This window comes from Phragmites australis, chromosome 15 (assembly GCF_958298935.1).
Source record: "Phragmites australis chromosome 15, lpPhrAust1.1, whole genome shotgun sequence".
Lineage (NCBI taxonomy): Eukaryota > Viridiplantae > Streptophyta > Magnoliopsida > Poales > Poaceae > Phragmites > Phragmites australis.
In genome coordinates this window covers 15,380,114-15,391,043 of record NC_084935.1, presented here as the reverse complement: position 1 = coordinate 15,391,043, position 10,930 = coordinate 15,380,114, and the positions used below count along the sequence as shown (strand labels likewise).

The 10,930-nt window shown below is 48.1% G+C and overlaps 1 protein-coding gene across 2 annotated transcripts; it reads left to right on the top strand.

Annotated features, from left to right (window-relative positions):
* The first annotated feature begins 1,974 nt into the window (after positions 1 to 1,974).
* LOC133893309 (probable alpha-1,6-mannosyltransferase MNN10) lies at positions 1,975 to 5,092 on the top strand. 2 transcript variants are annotated; one of them, XR_009904471.1, is made up of 6 exons: positions 1,975 to 2,521; positions 2,686 to 2,718; positions 2,953 to 3,043; positions 3,417 to 3,677; positions 4,242 to 4,707; positions 4,799 to 5,092. XR_009904471.1 is itself a non-coding variant. In XM_062334306.1 (5 exons), the coding sequence occupies exons 1-5, from the start codon at positions 2,084 to 2,086 to the stop codon at positions 4,340 to 4,342; spliced, it is 924 nt and encodes a 307-aa protein (XP_062190290.1). In that variant the 5' UTR covers positions 1,975 to 2,083; the 3' UTR covers positions 4,343 to 5,092. The 2 variants fall into 2 exon arrangements, 1 of the variants encoding a protein (XP_062190290.1); XM_062334306.1 differs by having other exon boundaries at positions 4,242 to 5,092.
* Positions 5,093 to 10,930: the final 5,838 nt, after the last annotated feature.

Below are 10,930 nucleotides of genomic sequence, written 5' to 3'. Positions count from 1 at the left end.
CACTTGATTTTGTTGAAGGGTTACGCCCTGGAAGATTCAACGCATTGCTTGTTGTGGTGGACAAGTTTTCAAGGTGTGGGCACTTTATTCCTGTGCCTCACCCATTCTCAAATGCTCAGATTGCACAAGTGTTTATGGACTATGTTCATAAATTGCATGTATTCCACTATCTATAATATCAAATTGGGATCGCATCTTTACTGGTACATTTTGGCAAGAACATTTCAAGCTTGTTGGTACTAAGCTGCACATGGGTTATGCATACCATCCACAAATGCACGAGCAAACCGAGCGATTGAACCAATGTGTAGAAACATATTTGTGGTGTTTTATCAATTCATGCCAAACCAAATGGAGTAAATGGACATCTCAAGCCGAATATTGGTAGAATACTAGTTTCCATTTCACTCTCAACAAATCTTCATTTTAAATACTATTGGTACATCTCCTCGCCATTTGGTTATCGAAGATACAAGTAGTTGTCAAGTAACTGATCTATCTTCTTGGTTGCGAGAAAGAGCATTAGTGAATCGTCTGTTGCACCAAAATTTGCTTTGCGCCTAGTAATGGATGAAAATGTAGGCGGATACGAAACATTCTAAGCGCCAGTTTTTAGTCGATGATTTTGTCTTTCTGAAGTTACAACCGTATGTGCAATCCGGGCGAATCACAAATTAGCCTTCAAATTCTATGGACCTTATCGCATTCTAGAGAGGATCGACTCGGTGGCCTACAAGCTAGAGCTTCCACCTACAATCTCAATCCATTCAATATTCCATGTATCACAATTAAAGCCAACAATGAGAGTGAAGACACATGTAATTTCAATATTACCTTCTGTTGACCAATGGTTTCAGATTTCAGAACATATCTTGCAGCATCAATTGGTGGCTCATGGTACTACTAATATCACACAAGTGCTAGTGAAATGGTCTACAATTCCTTAAGAGCTAGCTACCAAAAACTCTGCACCAACAGTTTCCACACGCACCTGCTTAGGGACAAGCATGTCTTAAACGGGAAGGGGATGTTAAGGCTCATCCTATGGATGACACAAGCCATCAACAATACTCAGCGAATGGGTCTAAAAGAATTGGATACAAGATTAAGCCCAGTCCATGAGTTACTAGTGAAGAATGGGCTAGCAAGTAAGAGGAGTTAAAACCAAATCCTTGTAATAGGAGATATTAAGAGAAGAGTTGAGTCTGGAGGAAAGTTTTAAACAATATGTTCTACCCCTTATCAGGGTTCATAAATTCAACGAAAGTTGGTCGAAAATCACGAAATTCGGTCAATTCAGTGCGGTCTAGTTTTGTAATGCAACCGAAATTCGTATTTGAATTCAAAAAATCAAATCTGATTTAAAAAAATAAAGTAATTAAAAATAAAATAAAGTATTATAAAAAAACTAGAGACAATTCTAAGACTATCTGTGAAAAAGGTTTAAAAAAAGAGTTGTTTGCATCAGGAATATATGCTCAAACATTGGTGGATTGAAAAAGGACGAAAAAATTGAAAAGGTTGAAATAGGCCAAATACACAGTGCAAATGGCTTGTTTTTGCCCAGCTAGATGGAGTGAGTGATAAAGTTTGTAATAAATTTTATTATTGTCATATTTATTTCTTTTTCACACAAAAATTGGTTTCATGGTTTTTGAATTTGCAAAATGATTCCAAGCCACACATACCGAATCATACAAAATATGAATGGATTTTTGACATTCATGGAATAGAAAAGGATTTACAATGAAATTACAATTTATATATGATATATGAGTGGAGTAGATGGTAGAGACTAACAAAATATAGCAAATGTCATGATATATTTGTTTCTATTTTTTCTGATCTTTTTTATTTTTCTGATTTTTTTGGTTTTTTAAATTTTACTGAAATTCAATAAATGCTTCGGTAAATCAAGAAATTCGAACGGTTTTCGACTAATTCAAACAAATTTTTAAACCGTGCACCTGATACAATCTATCCTCTCGCGTCTCGCCTGTCCCAGTTCCTTCTTCCAAATCGTATCCCCTTCCCTAACAAGTCCCCACCGCCGTCGCCGGCCACGGCGAGCCGTCACGCGCTGATGCCCCCTCGGCCGCGGCCCCGCCGATCCGTCGTCCACCACTACCGCGTCTGTCACCTCCTCCTCTTTCTCCCGCTCGTCCTTCTCCTCTTCCTCCTCCTTCTCCGGCCCCTCCCCGCGCTCCTCCTCCGCCGCGCCAACTCCCTCGGCCGTCGCTGTCTTTCCCCGGTCCCCGCCACCGACCGCCTCCTCCTCCCTCGCCTCAGCCTCGCCATCGTCACCCTCTCCGACGATGGCGCGTCGCGCGGACGGCGGTCCTTCCGCGGCGTGCTGGCGGCCACCGCGCGGAACAAACGCTCGTACGCGGTGGCGCATGGGTACGCGCTCACCGCGCTTCACGCCGCCGCCGTCGACTCCCGCCGCCCGCCCAGCTGGAGCAAGGTCCTCGCCCTCCGCGCGCACCTCCGCCACCACCACTGGCTCTTCTGGAACGACGCGGTGGGTCCCCGCCGCTACTTGCGACTGCTTACTTCTGGATTAAATCTTGATTGTACTGTCCACGCGAGGAATCAAGAAGTGGTGGTTCTTGGCTCTTGCATATGATTGATGTGTTTAGTAATTAGTTTTTGTTTAATTGTTTGTATTTTATTGTGCTGTTTCAGGACACGCTGGTCGCCAACCCGGACATTCCGTTGGTGAGTCTCTGATGCTTGTGTAATTTATGATCAGGCTACCCACTTGCATATATATTTTATAAAAATCTTTTGCCGTATAATAGTCCTGAAATCATGACTGAACGAATGATTTTTCAAGACTTGTTGGGGTCTGGCTGCACGAGTGGAGATGCCCCCCCCCCCCCCATGTTGGCTTGTTCACCTGAGGTTACTTATCTAGTTGACAATTTTTCTCTCTTGACTACATGTTTGCAGGAGAGGATTTTGTTCTCAGTTATTGGACATAGTGATTTTAATGAGTCGCCTGATCTTGTTCTGACAGAGGATTTCAATGGCGTGAACGCTGGTATGGGAGACTAACGCATGAATATTTTGCATCTTATGTTTATCAAAATCACTTTGTGAGCGAGTGATTGTAAACTTTGTGGGATATTTTGATGGCATACTACTTTTGCAGCATTTCTGACCTTAAAGAGGAACCTTTATAATCCTGAATTGTCAACTCATCTTATTATAAATAAAGTGGAGTCTGGAATCAAACTTATTAACCTGAATGTTTCTCACCTAGATTCATGTAAAAATATGCTGATGTGTGGAAATATACATTTTGAGTGGGCATTATCATTTTGGTCTGTATTTGGTACTATGATTTCACATTCTTTCTTTTTTCGTTCATCAGTTATCATGATACTAAGATAGCCATACGACTCCTCATGCAGGTGTGTTCTTCATACGGAGGTCAAATTGGAGTGAGAGGTTTTTGGATAGATGGTGGAACCACACATCATTTATACAGTTTGATTCCACAAAAAGTGGAGATAATGCAGCACTGAAGCATCTCATAGATCACTTATCCCCTGAAGAAATGCAAGCGCACATCCGGATAGCTAAAATGCAGTGTCTCTTCAACTCCTACCCTTGGACGCCCACATGGAAATCAGTGCATCGCCTTATCTTCCACCTGCCCACAACATGGAATGGTTCGTACATTCTCTTATGCATTCGACAAGCCTACATTACATGCCTGTAATGAAGTTTCACATTGGAAAGTTATGACAGACATTGAATTGATATCATGGACCAGCCTACATTACATGCCTGTAATGAAGTTTCACATTGGAAAGTTATGACAGGCATTGAATTGATATCATGGACCAAGCTTCCTAGCAGCTCCTCAGATTTATATGCTGAATCATTTAATAGTTTGCCAAATTAGTAGTCTGATACTCACAAACAAGAAACATGACATGACTCTTCAGCAGCATTCATGCCCTGCATATTATTGCTCTGGTGTCTGTGTACAAAATTTCGTTCATTGTTTATACCAAAATGACACACTAATTATTCTCTGCCACTTTATATTGTAATCTATCCTTATATTGATATGTGAGAAATTGCAATTATGACCTGAACTAAGGTGCTTCTAAGGTACTTGGAGCACTATACACCAACAGAAAGAAGTCTGCATGTTCCTTGCTTTATGAAAGTCCTTTCTACCATGTATGGTCTCTATATGGTTTGTTCATTGCACATTGATTTTTCAGGGGTTTATTCAGATGGAGACTTTATGATTCATTTTGCTGGTCTAGATGACAAGCGAGGTTGGACAGATAAGATTCTTGGAGAGTTAGAAACTCCAAGATGAGCCGATTTACTTCAGTTCATAATTAAGCTAAGGAGAAACCATAAGATTATGTGAAGGCCTTGACTGATCTGATATTCAGTTTATCAATGCCACAGTTAAAAGTCAAAACTGTGTCATCTACACAATCTAATCAGGCAACCAGAAAATTCTGTGAGGGCCCTGACTTTATATGACATTCAGTGTTATAGTACAGCAACGCGCCTGGATGCCACTGTCAAAAGTCAAAACTGTACACGATCTACCCAGGTTGTGTTCCACTTCGTGTTGCTAGTGTTAACCATCATTGTCGAAACTCAACAGGCACAGTGTCAAAAGTGGCTCTTTCTGGGGGCACCATGCCAAACCTACAAAAGAAAAAGGAACAGGTTATATAGTCAGCTCTTCCCCAGAGCTCAAACCATTGTGTTACATGCATAAATCACCTCATGGACCTGATAACCTGATTACTCCCTCCAGGTATGCACCAGTGCACTGGGAGCAGCAACACTGCCAGCTTGAAGGAATCAACATCACCATCTGCAAACAGCAGAACTGGCTAGACAGCAAACTGTTGGTTTTGTGTACCGAGGGCCCAAGCTAGCGGCTAGCCCCACACCTACAGTTCCCATCTTGTACATGGTTCCACGCTAATTGTCATTATTGGTTGCTCTACAATCAGTATCAACAGGCATATGGTTGCTTGTCTAAAACCTTAATGGCTATTAAATGCCAATATTTCTATCTCAAATTTACAGTGCTTAGTGTTGTTGATGATTTTGTGTGCTGGCAAGGATTTGCATTATGTTTAGTTGCTGCATCATTGTCAGGCATTTCCAGGTGCTATTGCTTTTGTTAAATCAATGCTCAAGACAACAGGCATCCTCGTCCATCTTTGTTTGGTGTTGTATTCTCTTATTCCATTAACAAAATGAAGCAGAGCTCCTTTCATTCCTTTGTTTGGAAATGGACTTGCATTACATTTGCAATTTGCATCTTTTAAACGTTAGAGATATCTGTTTGTTTTGCATATTACTTTTACTAGCAATGACCACTATTGCTGCATTCATCTTGTTTAGCATGCCGTGAGGTCACATAAATTAAATTCATTTTTAAATTTGGCCTGCACAAATTACCACACAATGTTTATAAGCAGTACTTTGCGATTTTTTTTTTGTGGCAAAGTGTAACATGCCAATTTTTTGGCAAGAAATTATGTCTGCATTAGGTCGAACATGTGGCTTCGAAACCATGTCGCCCTATAAGAGTTGATAGTACTATTGTGGCACCAACGTTCTTTGGTTGACAAACGAAGTTCACTTCGCATCAATCCTGAGTTGTATTAATTTTTTAGTATTTTTTTCAGGATTTAAATGTAGGAATAATATCATTTTACCCTGTAAACTTTCCGGAGAGTACAAATAACCATTACAAAACTGGTTATTTGACCCCCTACCTTGCATAAGAGGCCAACTGTACTTGAAGCAGTTTAGGATGAATGGATGGTGATTTTGTTGATGCGTACTAAAGAAGAAGTGCCACATATTTACAACATGTGTTGCCCATGTGGCCAAACCCTCTCTTAATTTTGTTCACATCAGCAAAACCATTCCCTTTAGCCATGTAAGATGTAAATTGATTCAATTTTATGTGTTTAGGAGGTTAGATAGTTCACAGGGGATATGTAGACTTGAAAAAATTAGTGGTGTATTCCTTGAAATACTCATGAGCAGCAAGCTTTAGAGCATGCTTGAAACACAAGAATTTAATACGAATTTTATAGAAATCAGTACAAAATTTCTATTTTCTTTAGAAATTCGTTTGTTCCAAACAGGTCTGTAACTATGGCTGCAAAGGGTGCACGCGCGGGGCGACCCTATAGCTGACCCGCCGCTTCGCTGCGTTCACTCGCAGGGGCAGGGTCGAACTGCACTTCCGCTTTGACTCTGAGGTGACCCGTCGCCATGGCGTTCGGTACCGCTCATTGAGCCACGTCATCAGAAATCCAGCTGCCGTCCGATGGAGCATGTTTCTGATCCAGATCGTCCGTCCGGTGTTAATCTTGGTGAGCCTCGGATCGCAACTGGACTTCTCCGAAATCTTCCCCTCCGTGCTTCTTCCGGCCTCCCGGTTCGCCATTCTTCTCTTCCCAATGAGAAAATCGAGCCCAGATTCACACGCTCCGCTGCTCCATTGCCCCGCCGCCATGCATATGCAGAGCCCTCGCCCTCCGCGCCGGCCCACCCTCCTGCCGCCTCGCTCCTCTGCAGGCAAGCTCCACTGACCTCGCTGTCTGTCAGTGACTCCTGCGGCTCTCCTGTCGGAGGCCCCGCTCCCTCAGGGCCTCCGCATCGCTCGAGCAGGAGGTCAAGCAAGTTGGCGGCTCCTCGGCTCCCTTCGGTAAATGAATTCCTGCTCCTTGATTCAACTGTCAGATGATCCGAACCCCGCCTCACCTCGCAGACATGGACTTCTCCCGGTACACCTCCGCGTAGAAGCTGTAGGTCACCTTCGCGGCGCTCGTGGGCGCCGCCTCCGCCACCGCGTTCTACTGCCTGCATTGTTGCGCTGTCGCGCAGGTCAGCGGCGACCTCGTCCGCTCCGCCAACCGTGTGGTTCCGCTTCCGCCGGCACAGCCGGAGGGAAGCCTCTTTCGCCGCGCCGCACCGCTGCGGGTTTAGCCTCGCTACGCCGCTGTTGGTGATTTAGGAACCGGGGGTTTTTGAGTGCCGAAGCCAGGACAGCGTAATACCACGTGACGTCCTTCCTGAGGAATCATCTCCTCAAGGGTCCGAGAAAAACCTGATCTGGAGGGGTGCCTGGGGTCAAGAACAGTTGGTTCCCGAGTACCCAGAGTTCCCTAAGGACCCGAGAAGAGCCAAGTCCAGGAGGAGGTGCTCGGGGCTAAGAACAGTTGGTCCTTGGGTACCGAGAGATCCCTGAGGATCTGAGAAGAGCTAAGTTTGGGAGGGGGTGCTCGGAGCCAAAAATCAGTTAGACCCCGAGTACCCAGAGTTCCCCGAAGATCCGAGAAGAGCCAAACTTGAGAGGGGGTACTCGGGGCCAAGAACAGTTGGTCCCCGAGTACGAAGAGTTCCCCAAGGACCTGAGAAACCCCTTGTTGGTGGACCTCGTAAGGGCTTCACGATGAGGTGTCGATCAGTGGGAGGCCCGATGCTGCATTTAAGAGGGAGCGTGCCTGGTCACATCCAACCACTCCCCCCACGCCTGTCGTACTGAGTATGTCAGTCTCTGCCACCGCCTGGCAGGAAGGCGTGGGGACAATTAATGCGGCGGGTCCCATCGCATGTCTCTTCGTGGGGCCCATGGAGACAGACGGCTCGAAGATATCTTCGATGGGCTCGAGGCTTATCGTCCATCGCCCTGTTGCGTCAGACCGTGTCAGCTCTACTCTGACCAGACGGGTATGAGAGGGTACTCAGAGGCTGACGATGGGACTCCCCTACACCTGCTAAAGTTGGGAAGTGAAGACCGACGAGACCATCTGAGGGGCACATTTTCAACCCTCTATAACATCAACTGTAGATCCATGATGGTTGCTTTCCATTTATTGTTTACGGGAACTTGTGCCCTTGTTCTGGGCACTCCCTGGAGGGTCTCTCCTCATAGATAAAAGGGGGGAGCACGTCGTAGAAGGACAAGGCTCACAAGACTTGAAAGCTCAAGCCAACAAGACACATGATAACACAGTTAGTAGAACAGCAGCTCCTTGTAACACAGAGAAAAACGAGAGTGCTAGAGATCCAGAGAAAGGTATTCCAAGAGCGTTAATAACACACTAGACAAACAGGAGTAGAGTATTACGCCTCCGTGCGGTCTGAACCTGTCTAAATCCTTAGTGCATTTACTCCTACTAGCCAACAATCATTCATCCCGTCTAAGTCCCATACACACGTATTAACCCCACGTAGGAGGTAGATCCAGGACCAGCCCCCCTGCCGAATCTCAAAGGGGGTCCCTTAAGATCCCCGCTTGCGGTGTTCATCCACCGACAGCTGGCGCGCCAGGTACGGGGGTTGCATCCCTGAATCCGTCTCGTTTTTTGCAGGAAAAATGGCAGGCAGACATCGTCTTCAGCGCACTGACTCGAACTCGAGCGAAGAAGTGGAAAACAAGGCCCAAGGGGCCCCGGCTCCTGCTGGTCCTCAGCAGCATCAGCAGTCGGCCCATACAGTGCCTCCCTACATCGGGGACAATGGCGTTGGGCCCAGCAGGGCCGCAGGCAGGCCGCCAAACCTGCAGCAAGCGGCAATCGTCCCTGTCGCAAGGTCGGCATCCGGACAACGTCGGGCACCATTATGGCATAAACTCAACTTCGGTGACGCCAGCCCTGGGAGTGCTTTGCTTGCGGCGCAAGCACTCCTTAGGAACCTGCCTGTCTAGGCAGCGGGAGAAACACCAGAGGGCCGTTGGCTATGGGAGGTGGTCAACTTGGTGGGCACGGATCACTGGCAAATACTTGCCCAAAGTTTCCGTGCCACCTCCCTCCACGGTGCAACAAGAGTCGGAGCATCTTGGGGTTGCGGCAGAACCGGCTGGGGGGGCTCCAAACGAAGTGCTGCCCCCTGGTCACGACGGGAGCTCAAGACCTTCGCTTGCACCTCAATGAGCGGGGGGCCATCGAGGATGCGCGTGTCATCCTCGAGCACCGCCAGGAGTCCCGTCGCGAGGCCGAGGCGGAGGACCAAGCTTCCTCTATGTTCACCCCCCAAGGGCACAGCCGGCGCTGAGGGAAACGGCACGGGCTGCCGAGTGTTCACCGATGAGCTCCGCCGGGTCAACTGGCTCACGAAGTTCCGGCCCGAACTATCGGAGAAGTACGACGGGTCCATCAACCTCGTCGAGTTCCTCCAAATCTACACCACCGCCGTCCAAGTGGCGGGCGGGAACGAAAAGGTGATGGCCAACTACTTCCAGGGGCGACTCCCGCCTCATCATCACCTTCCTCGAAAGTCGGAAGGGCATGCGCCCTTTCGGCTCCTCCTTGGGCTATACCAAGAGCCTGGGCCTAATAATTGCAAGGCCCGCAAAGATTTCAACACCGGGCGACAGAAAGCCACGTGGCACCAATGCTGTGATCGGCCTCGAAGAAATAGGGTCCCATCCGCAGTCTCTGGGCCATCGTCTGGCGATGGGCACAGGGGCTACTGTCGGTGATCTGGGAACCGGTGGTTCCCGAGTCCAAGGCCAGGACAGCGTAGTGCCACATGGTGCCCTCCCTCGAGGACCATCTCCCCAAGGGCCCGAGAAAATCCAGGTCCAGGAGGGGGTGCTCGGGGCCAAGGAGAGTTGGTCCCTGAGTACCCATAGTTCCCCGAGGACCTGAGAAAAACCAAGCCTAGGAGGGGGTGCTCGTGGTCAAGAACAGTTGGTCCCCGAGTACCCAGAGTTCCCCGAGGACCTGAGAAACCCCTTACCGGTGGACCCCGCAAGGGCTCCACGATGAGGTGTCGATCGGTGGGAGGCCCGATGCTGCATTTAAGAGGGAGCGTGGCCGGTCACGTCCAACCACTCCCCCCACGCCTGTCGTACTGAGTACGTCAGTCCCTGCCACTGCCTGGCAGGAAGGTGTGGGGACAATTAATGCGGCGGGTCCCACCGCATGTCCCTTCGCGGGGCCCATGGAGACAGACGGCTCGAAGATATCTTCGATGGGCTCGAGGCTTATCGCTCATTGCCCCGTTGCATCAGACCGTGTTAGCCCTACTCTGACCAGACGAGCATGAGAGGGTACTCAGAGGTTGGTCGGTGGGCCCCCCTGCACCTGCTAAAGTTGGGACGTGAAGACTGACGGGACCGTCTGAGGGGCGCATTTTCAACCCTCTGTAACATCAACTATAGACCCATGATGGTTACTTTCTATTTATTGTTTACAGAAACTTGTGCCCTCGTTCTGGGGGGAGCACTTTGTAGAAGAACAAGGCTCACAAGACTTTAAAAGCTCAAGCCAACAAGACACAGGATAACACAACTGGTAGAACAGTAGCTCCTTGTAACACAGAGAAAAACGAGAGTGCTAGAGATCTAGAGAAAGGTATTCCAAGAGCGTTAATAACACACTAGACAAATAGGAGTAGGGTATTACGCCTCCGTGCGGTCTGAACCTGTCTAAATCCTTGGTGCATTTACTCCTACTAGCTGAAGATCATTCATCCCGCCTAAGTCCCATACACACACATTAACCCCACGTACGAGGTAGATCCAGGACCAGCCCCCCGGCCGAATCTCAAAGGGGGTCCCTCAGGAACCCCGCTTGCGGTGTTCATCCACCGACAGCCGCGGGCTCATGAGTGCTCCATTCGGGTCGAGACTGATTGCTAGGCTGCCCCGTCATTCTTCGCCGGAGCACCCGGGCCCCAGTCCTGGTCCCCTCCCGGCCTTGATCTCTACTTCCGAGGCTACACAGGAGGAATGTGGAACGAGGGCTTCGGCACCTACGTCAGTGGTGGCGGCTCACTTCTTGGCCATGTTAATGGAGAAGTCATCTCTACACGTGCTACAAGATCATCGCCCAACTTGCCTCTTGCACTGCCACACTGCTGCCAACAGACAACGCTGCAATTCGCCAGCATCCTTACCGCCATCACCATG

Coding starts and splice junctions, on each gene's coding strand:
- LOC133893309 (XM_062334306.1), top strand. CDS start 2,084: ATGCCCCCTCGGCCGCGGCCCCGCCGATCCGTCGTCCACCACTACCGC. Junction 3,044..3,416: donor TTTCAATGGCGTGAACGCTG/GTATGGGAGACT, acceptor CTCCTCATGCAG/GTGTGTTCTTCATACGGAGG. Junction 3,678..4,241: donor CCTGCCCACAACATGGAATG/GTTCGTACATTC, acceptor TTGATTTTTCAG/GGGTTTATTCAGATGGAGAC.